General features: G+C 36.7%; 1 protein-coding gene across 6 annotated transcripts in view; it reads right to left on the bottom strand.

Moving 5' to 3' along the window:
* The window catches only part of LOC150102918 (FERRY endosomal RAB5 effector complex subunit 3), a 342,399-nt gene that overhangs the window by 26,880 nt on the left and 289,765 nt on the right, over window positions 1-25,754 (bottom strand). For all 6 annotated transcript variants that reach the window (XM_090398559.1, XM_090398556.1, XM_090398555.1 and 3 more), the window contains one exon: window positions 338-571. In XM_090398559.1, the coding sequence (XP_090254685.1) occupies window positions 338-571 (234 nt within the window). The remainder of the gene's footprint in view (window positions 1-337; window positions 572-25,754) is intronic.

Here is a 25,754-nt window from a genome sequence, read left to right as displayed (position 1 = left end):
AAACATGTTTCTTCCCCTTATCTTAACTTGTTCTGTCTTAACTTAATTTTGCTATTAGCAACCTTTCAACAGAAAGGTTGCTAATAGCAAAATTGAGATTATTATAAACATACTCCAAAACTCCACTGTTCCTAGGCAGTTTCTCAGTGAATGCTCAAATACCACAATGGGAAACTACATACTAAATTTTTGAAATAAGAGAAGAGACTTTTTCCTTCAAAAATCAGTCTCATCTCATTTGCAATAATAAAAAACAAATTCAATTTACAAAACAAAAATTTCTTTGTTGCATAGGCTACTATAAAGCTTATGCAAAAAAACAAACAAACAAACAAACCTCAGACATTTCATGAACTAGGAGCAAAGGTAGTGTAATAGTACAAATATCACGTTCATGAGCCACTCTCAGAATATTTCTTACTCCCAAAATCACTGGATGACGGGAATTGATCTCAGCTGAACGTAAGGAATCATCAGTCACTAAGTGGAATACTGTATGAACATCTGACAAGTTTGAATGACGAGTAATGTAAAAATCTCCTGTTTTTAGAAGAGGCTTTGAAGTGAAAGCCTGAAAAAAAAAGTTTATTAAAATCTGTAAAACCATCATTGCATTAATTTTTGAAAAAACATTTTTCAAAAAGTATTACAATATACCACTCACACTCTGAAAGTAAAACTGAATCCTTATGGAATAAGGACTTCTCCCTTTTCTTTTAAAATAAGAAAGAATTGTGCTCATGAATAAGAAATAATATTGCTTTTCCAAGATTACTGTTACTACTCATTTAATAAATAATGTTAACACTTTACCATACAATGCACAGTCAGTAAAAAAATCAACAGAGATGAAATAGAAAAATTACATTATAACTAAGGTTTCACTAAAATATTTGTGCTCACACTCCACTTACAAAATATAAGCAATCACCAGACCCTGACTATTACAGTATTATATATTTACATTATTATTATTATATTATTATTTTTATTTTTTTATTATTTGACACCTCCAGGGAATCCAAGACTCATTGAGAGAGGGCACCTACTCTACAACTCTCCATCTCCACCACTCAACCTCATCCACCAACTGCCACCACCACTTGTATCTCTTCACAGACAATCGCAAACATCCATGCCCATAGCAGGATTCGAACCCGCAGCCTTTCGGCTGGAGACTACATACGCTAATCACTCAACCAACCAGGCCGGCTAAAACTACTACTTGGTGCACTCACACCACAATTCTCAAATATTCTCACATTGACTATTACAGTATTATATATTTACATAAAACTACTACTTGGTGCACTCACAGCAGAATTCTCAAATATTCTCCATATTCTCTAGAAGAGACAGCCACTGCTAATTTTAAGCTGATCTCAGATTACAGCTTTTGCACTTACCCAAGATGTCAAAAATAACATTCTGGTTTTCTGTAAGTAGCTGCTATTCTCCATGTAGGGTATTTCTAGTACTAAGGACTATATTAGTGTTTTATTTCATGATGATCACTAATATTAAAAATATCAAAAATTGTAGAGTTATATTGCAGTTATGATATTTAACACTCCAATACTTTCCAGAATGTGTTCCAATGATTAACCACTAATGGTGTGGCTTAAAAGGAAACAGACATATCAGGAAATCAAACTAAATGTCAGAAAGGCAAATGATGGGTATATTTACAGAGGTATTATAAAGGAATGTTCCTTAGTATATGGTACCAGCTAAGTAATTTGCCTTGTAATCCTAAAGATTTCATGATTACAGAGGAATAAAGTTGATGTCCCACACAATGAAATTCCTCGAAAGGGTTCTTAACAAAGATTGAAGCAGGAGGTGGAGACTGCAAAGAGCAATTTGGCTTCATGCCTGGTCGATAGACACCAGATGCTATCTTTGGGTTAAGGCAGATGATAGAAAAGTTTCAAGAGAAGCAACAGGAGCTACATCTGGTGTTTATTGATCTGGAGAAAGCATATGATAGAGTGCCAAGGCAAGAAGTCCGGAGGTGTTTGAGGGAGAAGAAGATACTGGAGCAATATATCAGGTTAGTGCAGGAGATATACAGAAATGTGAAGACAAGAGTTCGGACATGCCTGGGAGAGAGAGAAAGTTTTCCAGTGACAAGTGGTTTGCATCAAGGATCAGCGTTAAGTCCATTCCTATTTAATATTGTGATGGAGGTGGTGACAGAGGAGGTGAGAGAAGTGCACCCTGGACAATGTTGTATGCAGATGACATCGTGCTGTGTGCAGAATTAAGAGAAGAAGTGGCAGCTAAACTGGAAAGATGGAGGAAAGTACTGGAAGAGAGGTATGAGAGACTGAGAAGTAAGACAGTATATGTGTTGCAAAGTGGATGGCAGCCAAGAGACAGATCTGGAGCTGGAAGGAATGTCATCAGGAAGGCTAGAAACTTTAGATAACTTAGGTTCAATAGTGAAAGAGGATGGAGAGGATGAGAAGGAAGTGGGATACAGGATACAATCTGGATGGAGGAACTGGAGTGCTATGTGATAAGAGGGTGGCGATCAATCTAAAGGCAAAATCTACAGGACAGTAGCGAGACCAGCTATGACATATGCTACGGAAACTGTGGCCCTGAGGAAAAATAATATCAGCAGGATGGAGGTAGCAGAGATGGGAGTGCTTAGGTGGATGTGCAGTGTGACCAGCAAGGATCATCAGAGAAATTACTATGTAAGGGGAACACAGAAAGTTACGAACTTAGGAGCAAAGATACAGGAAGCAAGGTTGAGATGGTTTGGTCATGTGATGAGGAGGGGGGATGAGTGTGTGGGAAGAAAGGTAATGCAGATGGATGTGCAGAGGAGGAGGAAGCATGGGCAGCCAAAGGAGAGATGGAAAGAGCTGGTGGAGGAGGACTTGAGGATGAAGAACTTGGATGTGGTTACATCCCAAGAGAGGAGGATGTGGAAGAGACTCATTAAAAACAGCAAACCTACTTAAGTTGTATAAGTTGCAGAAGAAGAACACTAAAGATTTCATGATTCTTTCAGATTTTATGGAACAGCAATGCAACTATATTAGTTCAGTTTGAGAATGGTTAAATTATGGGTGAGTCAGTATGGACACAATGCTAGTATATTATTATTACATTATATATTATCCTTAACATATATTATTATCATCGTTTTCTAAGGCAATGCCATCAAAGATTCATTGTGGGAGGTCCAGCAACTATTACCTCCATATATCTCTGATATTTCTTCTTGAACTCATTCATCACTCACCAAGCAAAAATTTCAGTCCTCATGTCCTTGCTAACATTTTCTTACACATAAAACCTAGAATATTTTCCCACTTAACACCTATGGTATTTCACAAAATATCATATAATACCTATGATGTTTCTCCGTGAATTCATTTGCCAAAAAAAAAGCATTCATGAGTGAATCTGTTAATTCCACTCATTACCACTCTCCAAAGCAACAAATTTAGCCCTTGTGTCTTTGCGAACCAGGCTCTTACACAATTTCCAAGGGTAATACCTTGCTTTCTTCCTTCCTGAGCAGAGATTACTCAAAATCTACCATTCCATATATCTGGGAGCACATCCAAAAAATTGACAAAAATCTAAGGAAATATGACCTTATAACCAGTTGCAGAAGACATAAGAAATTAGTATCGCTTATCTGCTCCATTAAAGACCAGCAACATCTCCTAGACCTACCTGGAGTATACCAGGTCCCTTGCAACTGCAAACTGTCCTCCTGTGGCCAAACAGGCAGGATAGCGAATATTAGAATATCCAAACACAAGGACTACATCCGGTTCCATCAATACAGGAACTCATGACTTGCTGACAATGCATTAAACACCCACCACAGGATACGGTGGAAGAAGGCCACTCTATTACACTGCAGCAAATATAAGTTTGAAAGGCTATTCGTCAAATCTGCCTCAACTCTGAAAAACTTTCCAAACCTCAACAAATTTGGGCGCATGAGACTGCCTCAAATTTGGGAAGCATTCATTCTAAAATTGTCAGCCAAATGGCCAAGACTACCCAACTTAGCCCACTGGGGGAGGGGGGGGGGTTGAACTGTAGGCCTGACTTCTGTTGCCTTTTTCAGCCTCATTTACCCAGTGTTAGTGCCTGTGTGCACATATCATTGTTTTTTGTGATCACTGATGATGGCAATGTAACACTGCTGAAATACAGGAAGGGAGTCTTTTTTAATTAATATTCTACTATACATTGTTAATTCCTGAAAAATTAATATTTATGAGTAATCGACATATAAGTCTGTCTACTAGAAAAAACAACTAGATATTTCTATTTAAATCATTTACTGTATAAATTAAATAACAGACAGTGGACCAATATAGAGACCTGTAACAACTACTAGTCACCTACTTTCTATGGGATTCAATATGCCAATATGCTATTCCTTGATGTATGTCCAGCCATCCTCATTTCCATTTGGTTCTTATGTAACAGAGTTCCTTGTCATGTCATATCCTGTCAATTTATTATACAATGAAACCTGTGGTGAATTCATGACTAAACAAACACAAATAATAACCACAGTAATAAGTTTTAATAAGTAAAATTTAATCCTAAGTATCTTAGGACATTGTCAGGACAGATAATTCAAACAATACTAGGAATAGGAATATTGTAAGCAAAGTGAGGAGTTGAAATATGTGTCAGGTTGTGAGACAGTTATGGTTGAAGAAAGCCAGAATGTGAGTGAAAATAGTGGCTAGGAAATTGCGATGTACAAGATGGCAATGATAGCAGTGATCAAAGAAAGAGTGAAAGCAACTATACAGAGAGAGAAAATGGTTTAAATGATAAAAAAAATTAGGAATTATTTGTAGGAAGTGAGATCACTAGGTTGCACGCAGTGATACAAAATGTGCAACGGCAATTAGAGCACCTGCAAAACTCTTTCCAGAGTGATTCGGCTAACGTAAATAAACAATTGTTTGAAAGGAAAAATAAGCGTAAGAGTGGGAGAGCTTCTAAAATGAAGGAAAGATTGTTGTATGGCGACTTGTTGTTAAGAGGAGTGATAGATGGGAGTTTAACCAAATCGTACTTACCGGGTGCGAAATTTAAGGATGTAAGTGAGAGTATTAGAGTGCAAAAACAGAGGGTGAAAGAATTGATAGTTGTGGCGGGTACGAATGAATTGAAAGGAGATAAATTTTTTATGAGAGGACTTGAAAGTATTGTTAAAGGTAGCGAAAGAAAAGAGTGACAGAATTAGAATGGTAAGTCTGTTGCCACGGTATGACAGAGAGGAGTTTAGAAGGAGGGCCATAATCGCAAATGACATTATGTGCAGGTTATGCAGATGGTGTGGTGTGGTGTGGAATTCATGGACGTGTGGAATGAGTTTGATGGGCAAAAGGACTTATACAAGATGGGTGGCCTGTATTTGAATGGATTTGGTGTGCGGAAACTGGAAAAAGTGTTGCTGAATGAAGTAAAAATAGATGTGCAGAACCAGGGAAACTAGAACTACCAAGGAGGGGGGGGGGGGATATACGGACAGTGAGACAGCTGAGTGTAAGAATGTATATAATGTACCCGAGCCAGTACTAAGGACAAAAAATGGGAATGGGATATTTAGAATAACGCATCAAGATAGGAGTGGGACAAAGGGATCACTGCATTTCATGTATACTAATACCAGGAGTATTAGGAACAAGAAGGAAGAATTTTTGGCCTTCACTGGCTCTTCCTGGCCACAGGTTATTGGCATTAGCGAAACATGGCTGATGGAAGATGATATAGTTAGTGGGATAGAATGTGTAGGTTATAGTTTGTTTAGGAGGGACAGAGAGAATAAAATGGGGAGAGGGGCGTTATTGATGATAGCTGATGAACTGCAGCCAAGGAGAATTGAAGTTGTATCGCAGAATTGTGAAAAGAGCTCATTTGAGGCTATTTGGTGTGAGATTGTGACTTGCAGAATAAAATATACAGTTGGGTGCTGCTATAGACCAGGTGATGGAATAGATGGTGGAGATAGTATGCATAAACAAATTGATGAAATGAGTGGAAGGAGAGTAATTATTATGGGGGATTTCAACTATGGTAACATTGATTGGAAGGAGGAGAGGACACATGTGAGGAAGGAAATGGATTTTATTCAATTATTAAGGGATAACTATCTGAGACAGCATGTAATTGAAAATACTAGGGGTGTGAGAGTGCTTGACCTGGTAATAGCATCTGAGAATTTGACTGTAATGAATATGACCATGTTGTCACCTATTGGTGAGAGTGATCAAAAGGTGTGGAATTTTCGATTAAGACAGGGTATATGTGGAATTACCGTGCTGGAAAGTATGACAAGCTTAGCAGATTGCTTGGATCAGTGCCATGGCATGTACAACTGCAAGGGCTGGATGTCGATAGAGCATGGGAAGTGGTCAAGGAGCATTTACAGGAGGTTATGGCTGATTGTATACCTAGGGTCCGAATAGTAAAACAAGTAGGGGTTAAATGGATGAATAACACCATTAAGCTTGAGCTACAAAAAAGGAAACAACTGTGGAGGGAATTTAAACAAAGAGGTGACCTGCAGGCACACGAACGGAATAAAGTGCAGGCCAGAAGGGTAACGAGTGTGGTAAAAAAAGTAAAATCGGATTATGAAAGGAAACTAGCTATGCAAGCTAAAGAGAATCCCAAACAGTTCTTTCAATATGCTGCAAGCAAGAAAAAACTGTACATGGCAAAATGATTTTAAGGAATGTGACGATGGTAAGGATGTCACTGAATCAGTTGATATAGTGGAGTTACTGAGCGAGCACTTTGCAAAAGTATATCATCCAGGTGGTGACATTGAAAAAATGAAGGAACCATTAGTTTATACAGGAATTGTGATGAATGAAGTGGAGGTGAATAGTCTATTACAGAACCTTAATGTGAATACATCTGTGGGAATGGATGGTATACCGGCACGGGTCTTGTGTGAAGCGGCTAAAGAATTATCAGTGCCCTTGACCATGTTGTTTAATCTGAGTCTCGGGTCTGGTTTAGTCCCAAAGGTGTGGGAAGAGGGGGGAAATAGTTCCACTGCATAAAGGAGGATCCAAGACTACGGTTGTAAATTACCGACCGATCAGCATATCAGGAGTTGTTGTCAAGGTCTTGGAGAAAGTAGTCAAGGGAAAAATACAGGAATGGATTGATGAAAATGAGATACTGTATGGGGGACAGCATGGCTTTGTGAAGGATAGATTATGCCTCAGTAACTTGCTCAAGTTTTATAACAAGGTGACGGCTGAACTGGATAAGGGTAATGGGTTTACAGTGATACTGCTGGACCTGGCAAAGGCGTTTGACAGGATACCACATGGAATTCTAATCCGTAAACTACAACATATGGGAATGGATATAGGGTTGGTGAGATGGATAGTGGGTGGTTGATGGAGAGATATCGAAGAGTAGTTTATTCAGGAGTGGAGTCCAAAAGACGGCCTGTGACTAGTGGTGTGTCGCAGGGTTCTGTTCTTGGACCACTGCTGTTTAATTTGTTCCTTAACGATATAGGGAAGGATCTAAGAGGAACAGTTCATTTGTTCGCTGATGATGCAAAGTTAGGTAGTGTGATAGTGAATGCAGAAGATGGCCAAATCTTGCAGGACAACTTGGATAGATTGGAGTTCTGGGCTAAGGAGAATGGATGTCAATTTAATGTGCCAAAATGTAAGGTTATGCATTATTGGGTGAAAAGATTAGCAGCAGTATACCACATTGGTGGAACTGTACTCCAGGAGATTGATGAGACCAGGGACTTGGGAGTGTTGGTGGATAGGGAGATGAAGTTTAGGGGGCACATTGCAAAAGTAGCTAAATCTGCTCATCAACTCACTTGGCTGTTGAAAAATACCTTGACGAGCAGAGACAAGCAAGTTATTGTACCTCTGTACCGAGCCCTGAGAAGACCTCATCTCGACTACTGTGCCCAGATTTGGTCACCCAGGTTCCTTCTTGATGGGGAGGAGGTGGAGAGGATCCAGAGGCGAGTGACTAAGATGATAGCAGGTCTATGGAATGAACCATATGAGAACAGGTTGAAGATTTGTGGGTTGCAGAAATTAGTTGATAGGTGGAAAAGGGGAGATATGATTGAGACATTCAAATTGCTAAAGGGTTTCTATAGGATTAATTCAGAGGATATTTTTGAGATCAGGACTGGTGGTGGGAGAACTAGGGGACACCTATGGAAGCTGGGCAAGAGTGTGGTTAGCAGGGTGTTAGAGCTGGGTTCTTTACTTTTAGAGTGGTAAATGAGTGGAATAAGCTGCCAGAGTCTGTTGTGGGTGCTATGACGGTGAGTTCAAGGCAAGGTATGATAGATACTATGAGAATGTTGTATAGTTGTGTGGACATGGTGTTTAGGCCTTCCTCGATGAGTCTAAGGACTCCCTGGAGTCGCCCATAATAATAATAATAATAATAACAACATACAGTTAGGTCACATGATTACAATGGAATCCCAATATGCGTGCAGTAGTGTGTTATAGAATTAAATTAAAATATAACTGGAGGAAAAAAAATTACATTAAAATAAGATAACATAACAAAAAAAAATTATTTTACACAATTTTGTATGACAATTTCCCATACTTTAGGAATAGCAAGAACATCATTACGGTTTAGATTTGGTCTATGAAGTAGAGAGCTTCAGCACTTTCTTTATATAAACGTTCACTTTCTTAGATGAAGAAACAATAAAAAACTCAGGACATACCATGCTAGATCTCCTAGAATATACGGCTTACGTAAGCTTCACAAGAATAACATTCCACTCAGACCAGTCGTGGATTCTATTAGCAGCCAGACTTACAAGTTATCAAGATTTTTATCTAACCTTCTCCGTCTTCACATAGGCCACTCAGCCTCATCAATTAAAAATTCCACATAGTTTCATGCAAAAATAAAAGACATTCAACTAAACTGACATGCTAATTAGCTTCGACATTGTCTCCCTCTTCACTATTATTCCACATAAGGAAAGGGTAGACTTGTTAACTCAAAACTTTCTGTCTGATATTGTTGAATTATTCAAATTTGTTATTACGTCTGGTTACTTCACTTGGAAAGAAAAAATTTACAGGAAAGAGGAAGGTCTCCCTTATCATCAAACTTAGCCAACCTGTTTCTAGAATACCTTGAAGAAAAAATTGTCATGTTTAAACCCAAACCAAAAATTTGGCTATGACATGTCGCTGACGTCGTCACTGTGGGGTCCCTCCGAACAAGAATTACACCTGTTTCTAGATAAAATAAACCTTCATCCTCGCATCAAATTCATGCTAGAAAAAGAATCTCCACAGAGTATCTCCTTTCTGGATTTACACATCCAAAGAAAAGTAGATGGTTCCCATCTCCACTTCTGTCTATCGCAAGCCGACATTTTCAGGTCGCTACATTTACAATACTTCTGCTCATCATCCATCTCAAAAATTTGGCATCATTAAATCATTAGTAACCAGAGCGCACAGATTCTGCTCCTCTGAAGAATCTCTAAACCAAGAATTGGAAATAATCAAAAATACAGCCATACTAAATGGATATAATCTTAAAAGAACTCAAAAAATCATCAGTCACTTCCCCACACATCAACCTAGACAAGCCCATAGGATTCCCATACCTTATGTCAAAGGCATCCCCGAACTTCTTTCTAAATTTATGAAGAAATACAAGCTTGCTGCTACCTACAAACCCATCAACCAGATCTATAACTTGTTACCTTCTCCTAAAAACAAATTATTACCTCTGATGCTACCTGCCATATACGAGGTTCCATGCTCCTGTAAATTGTCTTACTATGGACAGACAGGTAGATCTGCTCATAAACACATTTCAAAGCATCAAGACCATATCCGTCTTATCAAACTGCAGAAATCTGGCCTCGCTCAACACAGAGTTGAAAATCCAAACCATAGGATCCATTGGGAAATGATCAAACTTTTACATAGATCTTTATATAAACATGAACGCTTATATAAAGAAAGTGGTAAAGCCCTACTTCACAGACCAAATCTAAACCATAATGACTTTCTTGCTATTTCTAAAGTATGGGAAATTGTCATACAAAATTGTGTAAAATAATTTTTTTTATATATGTTATCTTATTTTAATGTAATTTTCTTCCCCCTCCAGTTATATTTTAATTTAATTCTACAACACGCTACTGCACGCATATTGGAATTCCATTGTAATCATGAGCCCTAACTGTATGTTATTCCTAGTATTGTTTGAATTAACTGTACTGACGATGTCTTAAGATACTTAGGATGAAATATTTACTTATTGAAACTTATTACTGTGGTTATTATGTGTGTTTGTTTAGTCAAGAAATATATCCTTGCTATTATATATTTCACTTCATATTTCCAAATGAGGTGAAAGAGGGCAAAATAGTTACATTGCATAGGTACAAAATTCTGCCTCTGCCTCTCCAGTAACTTACCCATAACCACAACACCTGAGATAGTCAATAATTTGGTGCCTCTGTCTTAAAATCTTTTTGCAATGGAACTATTTTGCCCTCTTTCCATTCTTCCAGTGGGACTTTACCAGAGCTGAGACTTATGCAATACACATTTGCTATATATTATGAGCCGAGGAATGAACCAAAAAAAGCCTCTTTGCTTTATATCAACTTCTTTAGTAATTTTTTTATATTTTTTTATTCTTATGCAGTATTCTGTAGTGAAAATCAACAGCATATTCTTCATTGCAAAAGACTCATAAATTAAATTCCTGTCAATATTTTAGCTTTCATGTTTCTGCTGCCTTAAGAGTGTATAGATATTATTATTATTATTTCGGGCTACTCCAGGGAGTCCTTAGACTCATCGAGGGAGGCCCTAAACATCATGTCCACACACCTATTCGACATTCTCACAGTATCTATCATACCTTGCCTTGAACTCGCTCACTGTCATAGCACCCACAACAGACTCTGGCAGCTTATTCCACTCATTTACCACTCCAAAAATAAAGAACCCAGTTCTAACACCCCCCTACTAACCACGCTCTTGCCCAGCTTCCATAGGTGTCCCCTAGTTCTCCCACCACCAGTCCTGATCTCAAAAATATCCTCTGAATTAATCCTATAGAATCCTTTTAGCAATTTGAATGTCTCAATCATATCTCCACTTTTCTGCCTATCAACTAGTTTCTGCAACCCACAAATCTTCAACCTGTTCTCATATGGTTCATTCCATAGACCTGCTATCATCTTAGTCACTTGCATCTGGTTCCTCTCCACCTCCTCCCCATCAAGAAGGAACCGAGGTGACCAAATCTGGGCGCAGTAGTCGAGATGAGGTCTTCTCAGGGCTCGGTACAGAGGTACAATAACTTGCTTGTCTCTGCTCGTCAAGGTATTTTTCAACAACCAAGTGAGTTGATGAGCTGATTTAGCTACTTTTGCAATGTGCCCCCTAAACTTCATCTCCCTATCCACCAACACTCCCAAGTCCCTGGCCTCATCAATCTCTTGGAGTACAGTTCCACCAATGTGGTATACTGCTGCCAATCTTTTCACCCCAAAATGCATAACCTTACATTTTGGCACATTAAATTGACATCCATTCTCTTTAGCCCAGAACTCCAATCTATCTAAGTCATCCTGCAAGACTTTGACATCTTCTGCATTCACTATTGCCCTACCCAACTTTGCATCATCAGTGAACAAATGAACTGTTCCACTTAGATCCTTCCCTATATCGTTAATGAACAGATTAAACAGCAGTGGTCCAAGAACAGAACCCTGCGGCACACCACCAGTCACAGGCCGTCTTTTGGACTCTACTCCTGAATAAAATACTCTTTGATATCTCTCCATCAACCACCCACCTATCCATCTCACCAACCCTATATCAGTGAATATCAATCCCATATGTTGTAGTTTACGGATTAGAATTCCATGTGGTATCCTGTCAAACGCTTTTGCCAGGTCCAGCAGTATCACTGTAAACCCATTTCCCTTATCCAGTTCTGCAGTCACCGTGTTATAAAACTTGAGCAAGTTACTGAGGCATGATCTACTCTTCACAAAACCATGCTGTCCCCTGTACAGTATCTCATTTTCATCAATCCATTCCTGTATTTTTCCCTTGACTACTTTCTCCAAGACCTTGACAACGACTCCTGATATCTGATCGGTCGGTAATTTTCCATCATAGTCTTGGATCCTCCTTTATGTGCAGTGAAACTATTTCCCCCTCTTTCCACGCCTTCAGGACTAAACCAGACCTGAGACTCAGATTAATCAACATGGTCAAGGGCACTGATAATTCCTTAGCCACTTCACGCAAGACCCGTGCCGGTATACCATCCAATGCCACACATGTATTCACATTAAGGTTCTGTAATAGACTATTCACCTCCACTTCATTCATCACAATTCCCGTATAAACTAATGGTTCCTTCATTTTTTCAATGTCACCACCTGGATGATATACTTTTGCAAAGTGCACGCTCAGTAACTCCACTATATCGACTGGTTCAGTGACCTCGTTACCGTCGTTATGTATGTACAGTCAAACATACAAGCTGTATCATGATACTACATGATACAGGATACAATAACACTATATAATATGGTATCACATAATACTATACCCTGGAGGGTACCTACTAGAAATTTGATGATGATAAATATCATTAATGGCAGAATCATACAAAAAATAGATATTAGGAATGAATTTGAAAGTGTTCGTACAAAGATTGGCAAAACGTTCGTATAACTTTTACTTTTAGTATACGTTATCCATTTGTAGATCTTTGATTTCAATGTTCTGATAAATCTTTCTGCAATCAGTGCTTTCATTTCGCTCCTGGTAGAGTAGAAATGAATATTATGATTCTTAAATAATGCACGAATTTTCTTGTTGCAAAACTTTTCCTTGATCTGTGTTTATGTAACAAGGCACTTCTTTAAAAATAGAACTCGAAAATGACCAATAAAAAGTTGTTTGATGGCATGATTGCAGAAAAAAGACTCAGGAGAAGACAGAGATCTAGATGGATTAAGTTAATAGGCCCTTTGAAGACCAAATTAGAAGGTCCAAAAAAATAGAGTCCTACAAATAAAATATTAACATAGAAAAGGAAAACTGTTGACAGGAAGCTATTAATAATGCAAACATGATCATGTAGTACTAGCACAGTATCCAGTACATTCCTTGAGGGGACATATCAGGAGTTTGATAATGATATGGATAAATTTCAAAAGAGAGAACTAGAAGTCAAACTTATTTTTCTTTAGAGAGGATAGCATAAAGGAGCTCATAATTCTTGTTTGTGATGTAAAGGGCATGGCAATGTAGGAAACAAATATCACACATTCAGAGATCATGTGGGTAAATATTGAGAAAAGAGGAAATCTAATAATTATTTCTGTTCCACATTTGGATTATTAACACCATATTCCAGCAGAAAGGATGCACATAAAATAATATGGAGAAAGCATACAAGAAATAAGAATAGTCATATTGACTATGATATTGTTATGTTAGTGATATCTTCAGACTACTTCACAATGAAATGGCATACACACAGGGAAAACTGGAAGCAATGATCATTTGGTTTGAAGCAGGACATAAATAATGAGTACAGCATAGTGGAGGGGGCAGGGGAATGTGCATTGCTTGAGTCAAAGCAGATAACTAGATAGCCAGATAAATCTCCATGTAGCCTAAGGAATATATTCTAAGGAATGCAGAGAAATTAATGGGGTTTTTGATTTCATGTCCAGTGTTCACCTTTATTGTGGTGTGTCCCATTAGTAGCAATACATTGGATGCTAAATGAAACAAACTGCCAAAACTTCATTTTGGCAATTTGTAACTTAGCTGACCAAATTATTTTGTGTTGGCTTGAATAAGATACAAATATGAAGGCACAACAAAATGAAATGGCATGCCACATGGGAGGAGTCATTAAGTTAAACAAGGCCCAGTGTTTTTATCAGGGAATGAGGGGAAAGAATAAAAAGACAGTGACAGGAACAAAATCAATGTCATTATCTTTTAATGATTTTCACCGACCAGATTATCCCTTCTGCAATCATTATTTCTTCTGATGACTACATATTGAATCCCATTATGTGAATCCCATGCACATATATATCAGTGGTTTGGGAAATTCTAGAGGAAAGAGCAAAGCTAATAATAATGATAAGTGCCTGATGGATTTCTGCTCAGGACATGGACTAGTCATCACTAGTATGATACAACATAAAGGTGTATATAAATTCACAAGAAGAGAAACACATAAGAAAAAAAAGAAAAGTCTTATCGACTATTATTGTTGATAGTGATATCTTCTCACTAGTTCAGGATACAACAATATACAGGGAATGTGAGTGAGTAAGTGACGAAAGTATACAATAATGTTTTCCAGGTGCAAAAATAAAGGAAGTTAGTAATACTGTAAGTATACAGACGCATGAAGCGAAGAAGTTAATTGTTTTGACCAGCACAAATGAGAAATATGCAATGAGAGAAGATATGAAAAAGTTGTTAGTGGAAGCAAAAAAAGAAGAATAAGAAAGTAAGGATTGTGAGGCTGCTGCCTCGGCATGATAGAACAGAACTCAGAAGAAGGACCATGATTGCCAATGAGAAGATTGTACAGGAGCAATGATGTTCAATTTATTGATGTCTGGAGTGATTTTGATGAACGAAAGAATTAATATATGCCTGATGGACTACATTTAAATGGTTTTGCAGTTAGATGCTTGGAGAAGGTGTTATTTAGTGAGAGTGTGGTAATACAAAACCAGAGAAACTAGAGATATTAGGAAGGATGAAATCAAGCATGTGTCTGGCCACCCCTGTGATAAACGAGCATGTGTACAGTAATGCTTATGCAATGTCAAATGAGATTTCACAGGTCGCCAATTTTAATGGATTGATAATGACATTACACAAGGGTAACTATGGGTACAAAGGGATGTTGACATGTATGTATGAATGCAAGAAGTATCAGGAATAAGGGTGAGGAGATTTGGGCACTGATAAGCTTGACTTGGCCAAAAATTAAAAGCATCAGTGAAACCTGGTTGAATGAAAATGATATATAGTTACAGGGATTGAATGTATAGAGTATTGTATTTTCAGGGAGGATAGGACCAGAACAGGAGGTGGGGTATTGCTGATGACAGTTGCAGAATTACAACCAACAAAATTAGAAGTTAAAGAGGATTTTAGGTCCGAGGAAGATAGTTCATTTGAGGATGTCTGGTGTGAGACAGAGACAAATAGGACAAAATATGTTGTTGGGTGCTGCTAGACCGGGGGGAGGGGGGGTCCACAGGAAGATGTAGATGCCATGTATCATCAGATTAGTACAATGGGTGTAAGCCGAACAATTATTATGGGAGACTTTAACTATGTGGACAGTGATTGGAAGAAGGAAAGGGGGCATGGCAAGATGGAAGTGGGATTTATACAATTGCTAAGGCATAATTAAATGAAACAACATGTTATAGAGAGGACAAGGGGATTTGAGGGTGTTGGATCTAATAATAACATCAGAAGATGTATCCATAACCAAGGTAGACACTCTGCCTCCATCTGGGGAGAGTTACCATGCAGTCTTGTTCTAGGAAGTTGCCAAATACGTGGAGTTCTCTGTCAAGAAGGGGATAAGCTCATGATTATGAGAGACTCAGGAGTCATCTTGGAACTCTGCCTCTGACGAAGTAATTCAATCAGAGTCTCGGCTCTGGCAGGGTTCCAAGGGAGTAGTAGAAGAGGGTAAAATAGTACTATTTCATAAAAGTGATTCCAAGATAGAGGTAGCAAACTATAGACCAATTAATATATCAGGAGTGGTTGTAAAAGTATTGGAAAACTTGGTGAAAGGTAAAATACAACAGTGGGTGGATAGGAATGTGATACTCTATAGTGGGCAGCATGTTTTTGTAAAAGGAAGATCCTGTCTTAGTAACTTATTCACATTTTATAATAAGGTTACAGCAGAAATGGATAAAGGTAATGGCTACACCATGATACTGCTCAACTTTGCCAAAGCATTTGATACTGCAGATACCACATGGAAAACGATTACCAAAACTGGAGCAAATGGGAATGGATATGAGACTAGTAGCACAGACAGGGAGTGGCTGACAGATGGATACTAGAGAGTACCATATGGTGGAGTGGAATCTAGAAAAAAAGAGGGCAACTAGTGGAGTATTTCAGGATTCTGTACTAGGCCACTACTCTTTAATTTGTATATCAATGATATAGGTAAAGATTTAAGAGGGGATATTCAATTGTTTGCTGATGATGCAAAACTGGGGAGAGCGATAGTTGATAAAATTGATGTAGATATCCTGCAGGATGATTTAAATAAATTTGCATTGTGGAAAAAGGATAATGATTGTCAATTTAAAGTTGCAAAATGTAAGGTTATGCACTTCGGATTGAAAAGGTTGCATATGGTGTATCATATTGATGGTATCAGTTTTCAGGAAGCTGATGGAGTCTAAGGATTTGGGGATAATGGTGAACAAACAGTTGAAGTTCAGAGGGCATATTGCACAAGTTAGTAAAATGGTTCAATGAATTACTTGAAAAACACACTAACAGTGACCAAGATGGTGACAGTTCTGTACTCCCTGCGAGGATAGGTTGAAGGTTTGTGGGTTACAAAGTTTGGTTGATAGGCAGAGGAGAGGGGACATGATAGAAACTTTTAAGATATTAAAGCGGTTTTATAAAATTGATGTAAGTGAAATTTTTCAATATATCACAAATAGTCAAAAAACTAGGGACCATCTGTGGAAGTTGTGTAAAAGTGGTAAGTAGGGGTGTGCAAACCATATTTTTTGCATGGAGAGTGGTCAGTGAGTGGAATGGATTGCCAGAATTGGTTGCAAGTTTCCTGACAATGAATAGATTCAAGGAGAGGAATGATAGGATTTGTGTGTGTGATGGTTGATTTGGGTCTCCTGCAATGAGTCTCTGGACTCCATGGAGATGCTGTAAAATAATAACAATAATAAAGTGATCATTACTTTGTTTTAAGCAGAATAAATATGAGTATCATACTGAAAAAAAAGATACATAAGAATGTTTTAAAATAATCATACTGAAAAAAAAAAGATACATAAGAAAGTTTTAAAATAATCATACTGAAAAAAAAAAAGATACATAAGAAAGTTTTAAAATAATTAAAGTTGAAATGCTCACAGAGATGAACTGTAAACTCAACAACACAAATATTATTCAATAGAAAATGAAAGTTTTTGAAAACAAACTCTGAAAGAAACACTGACTTAGATAGGGGGTATTGTAATGAAGTACAATAAAATAAAACCTCATGGTGGTGGGTGGAAGAAATTAAAAAAGTATTCTTAGAAAAGAATGCATAATGAAAGCTCCTAACAAGTAAGTTGGCATGTGCCTGGAGAGAATACAGTAAATACAGAGAATAAATGTAAGTAAAAATAGTTAAACAAAAGTAATGGGAAGTGGTAAAAGATAAATATCATGAAGGGTAAAATGTTCAGAAGGCTATTGAAAAAGCATTGAAATGCAAGAAACAGTACTGTAAAAAGAATCAGAAATGATAAAGGTTATATAAAAATTGAAGATAGAAATATTCTGGTTATCTGGAATAATTATTCACGTGTTAAGGCTTAAGTGCTGGGAGAAACTCATATTACAGTCCTAATAGTGTGAAACAGCACTGAAAAAGGATTAAAAATAACATTAGTTTTATGTTGCTTTTGTGTGTGTGTGTGTGTGCACGTGCATGTACAAGTCTCATATAACTTTAAATTTTTCAGGAAATGACGACATATACTAAAATATTAATTAAAAAACTTTAATCAATACCTTCCAATATTTCAGCAATATTACATTGCCATTTTCTGGGAACAAAAAAACTATGATATGTGCAAGAAGGCACTAACAATGAGCAAATGAGGCTGAAGAAGGCAACTGGCGTTGGTCCTAGAGTCCTAAAAGTGCACCCTAGTGGGCTAAATTTGGTTGTCTTGGCTGATGATCTAAGGAATGTAAGCTTCCTAAATTTGGGGCAGTCTCATGCACCCAAATTTGTTGAGATTTGGTAAGTTTTTTTAGAGGTGAGGCTGATTACAGGAACAATCTTTCAAATTTATATTTGCTACGGTATAGTAAAGTGACTTTCTTCCAGCATATTCTGTAGTGGGTATCTAGTGCATGGTCTGCACGTCCTGAGTGGCTGTATTGATGAAACTGGATATAGTCTTTGTGTTCAGATATCCTGATATTAGTTGTCCTGCCTGTTTGGCCGTAGTAGGACAGTTTACAGCTGCAAGGGACTAGGAGAAGTGGCTGGTCTTTGGTAGAGTAGATAAGGGTTGCCAATTTCTTATGTGGTTTATAACAGGTAGTCAGGTCATATTTTTTTTTAGGATTTTTGTCAACTTTTCAGAAGTACCCCAGATATATGGAATGGCGATAGATTTAGTGTAATCTCTGTTAAGAAAGGGGGGGGGGAGGGATTGTGGTAAACCAGTTTTAATATTTTCTGGATTTTTTGTGGGTTGTAGCCATTGGCTAAGAAGGTGTTAAGGATATAGTTTAGTTCAGTAGTTAGGGCACTGTTGTCTGAACAGATTAATTTATCCCTGTTATACAGAGTTTTTATAATCCCATATTGTTGTAAGGGGGGGGGATGATTGCTAGTGAATGTATCTACCTGTAGATACATTCTCCAAAAAAGGCCGAAACCGGTCTGGGTAGTGGCCCTTCCCTTAATGCATAGCATTATACATGTCCGCAAGGGAGATGTGCTTTGCATTATGGAAGATACTGAGATAAGGAGTGATGAGAGCTTGGTCCACCTTTACTATGAGTTGCCTCAGTCCTGAAGATACTTCAGGCATAAACTTTGTTTGCTTACACTTGGATGAAGGATTAAACTAAATTTATTATAGTCTAACCAGTGGAAAATAAACTTCCAACATACTTTCTTTCAATTTGTCTTTGGTCTAATGGAAGATTTATAATAATAAGAATATTATTAAACAGGTATGGTAAGTTGATGATGGATTTCTGTTAAGTTTGGAGGAAGAAAAGAGGTGACAAGGCATGGAATTTGTTAAAACACAATGAACACAAGTAATGGACAACTATATACTGAGAGCCAAGTGAATAAAGGGCATAGGAGTGAAACAAGTGAAGAACAAAATTAAACAGTAAAAAATAATTAATTATTAATTTTTATGGCTATTTTGCCTATTTTTGTTTAGGAGTACCCCTTTTATGATGTCACTGGCTTTTTACTCAATTTTTAGGACATTATTGATATTTTAAAGACAGATGCATGAAAAATATAAGAAAGGAATAATTTTGGACATACCTTTGTAGGTAGGATATTCCTGGTTGTCATCTTATTGAGTTGCATCTGGCAATAAACATTTATATTACTGCTGAAGTATGACTGAAAGGAAGGGGTGGTTGGAAATGTGGAGATAGAGAGATGTGGGAGGATTGCAAGTAAGACAAAGGTATGTCAATTTAAAACCTGGGTTTCAAGGGTGAACTGTGAATTCTTTTGGGAAGAAGATGAACAATAGAATTTTTTTGGGAAAAGAGAAGGATAGAATATGATGAAACAAGATTAGGGGTAGGAGTAACAGGGTGTGAGTTGTATTGACCATGTATCGTCTTCAGAGCTCGTGGGAAAAGTGAAGGCTATGTCATGTCAGCTCGGTTTTTGTCTTGGGTGCATCTGTGTTGTTTTCTATTGGTTGGAGTTGTGACTTAATTTTTATGTTTTGGAGCTTCCTACTCTTGGAGATTATATAGGGGCAGTGAACATTTATTGAGTTTTTCTCACATTTTATGGCTATTATTTACAATATTCTAAGTATTGTTTCATTTTCCTGTATGTCTACTACTACGGCTTTGTCGATTTGTGGAGTATGCTTCTGTTCAAGAGCGTGGACTGCTATTTCTCTTTTTCCTGTATTTTGTATTCTGTTTTTCTTTTCGTTATTATGTTTCTTATTGCTTAAATATTCTGGAATTGGTATGTTGCAGTGCCTATAAAGATCTGATTGTGGAACCTGTGTTAGTGACATCACAGTCTTGTTGGCAAGGAAATTTGTATACAACATTGTGATGTTCTAGTATTTCTTTGTATGTGTGAGATTTGGTAGGTTTTAGAAGTGTTGCCAATTTTTGGTTCATGGTGAACACTAATTTATAGTGTGTGTTTAGAAATGTATTTGTAGTTCTGGATGTATGGAAGTTTAATGATTTTTTGTGCTGGGAAGTTTGCTTTGGTTATTGGATAGTTTTGATGGGTTTTCGCTGTTTCGGTTTCTAAAAATCTACATTAATTTCTACGTTGAGATAATTATGTGTAGTTGAAAACTTGTATGCATTTATAAATTGTGCCAGAATGCCTGATTTTTTGATAGAATAAGAACGATATGAGTTAAAGTGGAGGTAATTTTCAATGTGTGTGTGTGGGTGTGTAGAATATTTTTGTGGCTAATTTTTTGTTTCCCCTAATTAATGTCAGGTTTAGAAAATTTATGGATTTTTCATGCTCTGTTTCTATAGTGAACTTCAGTCTGTTGCTCATTAAGTGACGCTTGTAAAGTGGTGATGCATGTTAGTTCTCCAATGCATAGAATATTGTCCACGTATTGACCGTAAAAGGTGATGCCCAGGGGATGTGAAGGGAAGCACTGAGTAGATGTGATTCCATATGTGATAGAAACAATTCAGCTAACCGTCTGCTAATATTTTGGCCCATAGGGAATCCGAAAATTTGGATATAGATGTTATTGTTAAATTTTAAAAAATTTGCTGAGATTAAAAGTTTTATCAGGTTTACGATATCGTTTGGTGTTAATTTCCAACCTTTCATTCCCTTCAATCATACTTCAGCAGTAATATAAATGTTTATCGCCATATGCTAGATGCTGCTCAATAAAAAGACAACTAGGAACATCCTACAAAGGTACGTGCAAAATTATTCCTTCCTTATATTCTTCACATATCTGTCTTCAAAACATCAGTAATGCCCTAAAAATTGAGTAAAAAAGACAATGACATCATAAAAGGGGTACTCCTAAACAAAAATAGGCAAAATAGCAATAAAAAGTATTTATTTAGAGGAGTAACACGGAAAATATTTTCCAGAAAAAATATCTATAGTAAAAAAAGGAAGTCAAATTGTGTGTGTGTGCATGCACACGTGTGTGTTGGATAGAGCTATCATAGTGCCCACATATAAAAAGGGAAATAAAACTCAATGTGAGAATTATAAAGGTATTTCACTACTCAGTGTTCCTGGTAAGATATATGCAATTATATTGAGAAACGGTTGAGAAGGATTGTGGAAAAGAAGCTTGGTGAAGAACAAGCTGGATTTCGGCCAAACAGAGCTTGTCAGGATCAGATTTTCACTTTATAACAGATAGTTGAGAAATCATGGGAATATAACAAAGATCTGTATTTAAGTTTTGTAGATCTGGAAAAGGCATATGACAAGGTGCCAATAGAGAACCTATTCAAAACGTTACAGTTATATGGTGTTAATGGGGCATTATATCAAGCAATACTTAGTCTTTATTTGAGTTGTAAGTCAGCAGTTAGAATTGAAGGAAATACAGGAAGGTGGTTTAATGTTAAATCTGGTGTCAGACAAGGATGTGTATTATCCCCACTTTTATTCATTATCTATATAGATCACATTATGAAGAAAAGTGGTATTAAACCTGATATCAAAATGGAAGATGTTAATCTTAGCTCTTTGCTTTATGTGGATGATGTTATACTTCTAAATAAATCTGCATGATTCCCTGACTAAATTGAATAACTGTTGTAGTAGATATGGTATGACAGTCAGCATTAAAAAGACAAAGACGATGAAAATAGGCAGAAACAGTGCCTTGTGAATGGAGAACCTATAGAACAAGTAAAACATTTCAGCTACTTAGGCACTATTTTTAGTGAATATGGTAAATTAAATATGGAAATAGACAACAGAATCAAAACGGCTGGTATGGTAGGAAGTCAAATGAATAAATTTATATGGAATAAGAGAGAAATTAGCCAAAACACTAAATTCGCTGTATACAAAGACAGTGTTCAAACCAATTTTAACTTATGGATCTGAGAGCTGGGTTAGAAGTAAAACACTTGACCAAAGACTAGAGACCACAGATATGAGTCACAAGAAAGATTAGTAGTGTGAACAGATGGCATCAATGTTAATATCATGTTAAAAAGAAGGATATTAGGAAAGAACTTGACATTGTTAGCATCCAGGAATGTGATAGCAGAGCTAATCTCAGGTGGTATGGTCACCTAAATAGAATGGGAGAGGAAAGCCTAGCAAAACAGATGTTCTCTGCCAGATTGGCAGGAAAAAGACCCGGAGGGAGACCAAGATATAGGTGGATTGATACAGTAAAAAGTGCCTTAGAAGACAGAAATATAAGACCTGATAATATTGGTGTCTTGACAAACTGATTTGGAGGAAAATTGTAGATAAAAAGTTAGTAATGATGTAAATTTTTCATGTAGTCCTATCATATCCTGTACACCACTTGAAGGTATATGTCAGGAATTTGATGATGATGATCACACACTCTGAGTGGTTAAAACTCTTAAATTTAAAATAAAAAGAAAACACTGAAACTAATCTCCTAATTAATCTTGCACACTGGTTCATATCCCAGGATATCTCATATGTAACTAACTTCTTAAATTGACCTATTAACCCATTAAGAAACTGAGTCTTAACACTCTTTTTATAATCTTGCCTCCTAGAGAATTTTTATTCCTTCTTGACTTCACACAGGAGAAAGATTAACAAAAAACAAAGGTGCTCTCTATATGTCAGCAACAAAATAAAAATCTTTAATCTACAAATAACACACATATATCATCATCAAATCAACTACTTTAACTGGTATGCAAGCACTAGTGTATTCTTCAATTTACAACAAGAAAAACACAGATGTATACAACTTTCTTCCAATCATGTACGGCCTGGTTGGCCGAGTGGTTAGCGTATCCGCTCTCCAGCCAAAAGGCTGCGGGTTCGAATCCCACCGTGGGCATGGATGTTTGTGATTGTCTGTGAAAGTACTAGTGGTGGTAGTCAGTGGTAGATGGCATTGGTGTTAGTTGATGAAAGTTGGTGGAGTAGTGAGACTAAGAGTTGTAGAGTAGATGCCCTCCCTCGATGAGTCTTTGGACTCCCTGGAGGTGTGATGTAATAATAATAATGTACCCCAACAGTTATTGTTCTTTTTTGGACAAAACTCCTGGAAACTTAGTCTCTTATCTCCTAGAGAAATTTTATTTCTTGAGTTCACACAGGAGAAAGACTAACACAAACAAAGGTGCTCTCTGTATGTCAGCAACAAAATCTCTATGTGTGATTCTAAGATGCAATTTCTTCTTGCATCTTAAAATCACAGAACACCGAAGAAAACATGTGCTGAGTTGATTCGATGCACTTCTATAACTTGAATTTCTATATGAAAATAAAGACAAACTCCACTGAATAAATTACTAAAACTATCCTAATCCTGTGGCATCTCTTTGAAATGGTTGCAACTGATTACTAGGGAGATACAACATAAGGTAATTTCCCATTGCCTTTCTTGCCACAAGTATTTATGACTGTAGCCATGTGTGTTCAAGGATCGGTGTGTCTGTTTTGAGGGATAAAAAACCTGAGTTATCAGGAGAAAAAACCCTCTACTTCTGGATGAGACCAGATAAAGCTTCCTCACATCATGGACGAGAATCAAACCCAGGTCTTTCCAACCAGAGGGCTTCATCTATACTGACTGAGCTAGGGAAGCTCACTAAAATTATATCACTTTAGAATGAATTAACTTTCTATATGAAAGTCTTAACATTTTTCTTAAAATCTCATCAACATTTCAGGACAACCTTTCCTTTTATATGAAAGCATCTGAAGAAATAACTAAAACTTGCCAAGAGTTAGAAATCATCAATCAGACCGAGAATCCTAAATAAAACAACTTTACTGAGCCCATTCTATATGAACTGGAAATTAATAAAGTTCCTTTCAGCTTCAACTGAAATAAATCCTAAATGGATTAATAACTACTAAAAACTTTGCACTTATCTCTTTATACAAGGATATCCTCTCTCAATATTCTGTTTTTAACTTTTGTTCTAACTTCTATCCAGTTTTCACATATTGAAAACAAAAGAAACTCCACAGCTTTTCTCCTACTGTATTCCTTTTCAACTCTTTGGACAGTTGAATGCCTAGCAATGTTTGATAACATTCTTTTTGCTTCCACACATACTCAGAAATGTAACTGAGAAACTTCCACTCAAGTCTACCGTTGTATGCCACCATTACTGCTTTCTGGCATTGGGCTTGAAATTATGAAGTTCCTTCTTCACTGTGCAGAAAAGTTTATTTGATAACAATTTCAAAATGAAACAGCCAGTATTTATAACAGTTCTTTATTTCACAATCTTCTATTCCATGAGGTAAGTTCATTTGATTGTTCATGCAATGTAAATTATAACGGCAACTTTTGCTTTGCTCGTAATTGACAGCATTTTCATAAATAATGTTTGTTTATATACAAATGGCACCAGTATTACAAAACTTGACGGCTCATACAAAATTATAACAAATCACTGAATATCTAATTTAAACTCATTTATCTTCTAAGCAAGACTTCAGCAGCTAAAAATATTAAAATAGCATTGCAAATGTCTTACTCACAACATACAAAAAAACCCTAACATATGTTTAACTAACAACTTTATAAATACTACATTATTATTAACTTTAATTCATTTTTATATTTTAAAACTTGTGAGATATCTGAATTTCAATACAGATATCCTACAAAGTTGTTATGAGGAGATATAGCAAAAAGCAATAGATGAATAACAAAAATAAAAAGGAAGATAGCAAAAAGCAACAAGTACTGAAAGCAGAGAAACAGAAAAACAATGCAATACAAGAGGAGATTGGCCAGTGATATCAAAGGAAATCTAAGGGGTTCTTCTACTGTATGACAAAGCAAGCAAGGAAACAAAAGAGGAAAAAATAATTACAAAAAGGTGCAATGGTAAACAGTGATATGGCTCAGTGACTACTATAGAGAATGCAGTCAAATTATTTAATTAGTAATTTGTTGGCATCACTCACATCAGCGTGAACAAACTACACATAGATATTGAGGAGGCCAGATATTAATAAGACTGAAAAGTCGGTTTATATGCATATTTTTAAATAATGTGTAAAAAGGTTAACCATGCTATCTCTCTTTTGTTCCTAATGCAAATCTTACAAGAGATGCATTAAAAATGGGAGCGAGACCAGGAGTAGTGGAAGGAGACCAAAATAGTGCCACTGCACAAGGAGTGGCATGGTGCTAAGACATATATTTATGATCATCTGCCAGTTTATTTATCTGCATTTACAGTTAAAGCATTGGAAAGATTAGTTTAGAATAAAAGACAGGACTGAGTTGGTAGATATTGTTATCCAGGATGATCTATATTGTGTTTGTAAAAGATACATCTTACTTTAGCAATCTACTTGCATTTTACGGAAGAGTAATATATATATATTTATGTCAATCCCACTCATGAAAGATCAAAATCGACAGCATTAAGAAAAAATTATTATAATGGAAGAACTGTTTTAAGATTTATGTGAATATACATATTTTTTTAATAAAAAATTATACTTGGATGAAACTTTTATGC

Source organism: Typopeltis vanoorti, chromosome 9, assembly GCF_054136105.1.
Source record: "Typopeltis vanoorti isolate ZY-2024b chromosome 9, IOZ_Tvanoo_1.0, whole genome shotgun sequence".
In the NCBI taxonomy this organism is placed as follows: Eukaryota; Metazoa; Arthropoda; class Arachnida; order Uropygi; family Thelyphonidae; genus Typopeltis; species Typopeltis vanoorti.
The sequence above is the reverse complement of the archived record's forward strand: the minus strand, read 5'-3'. Positions and strand labels throughout refer to the sequence as shown.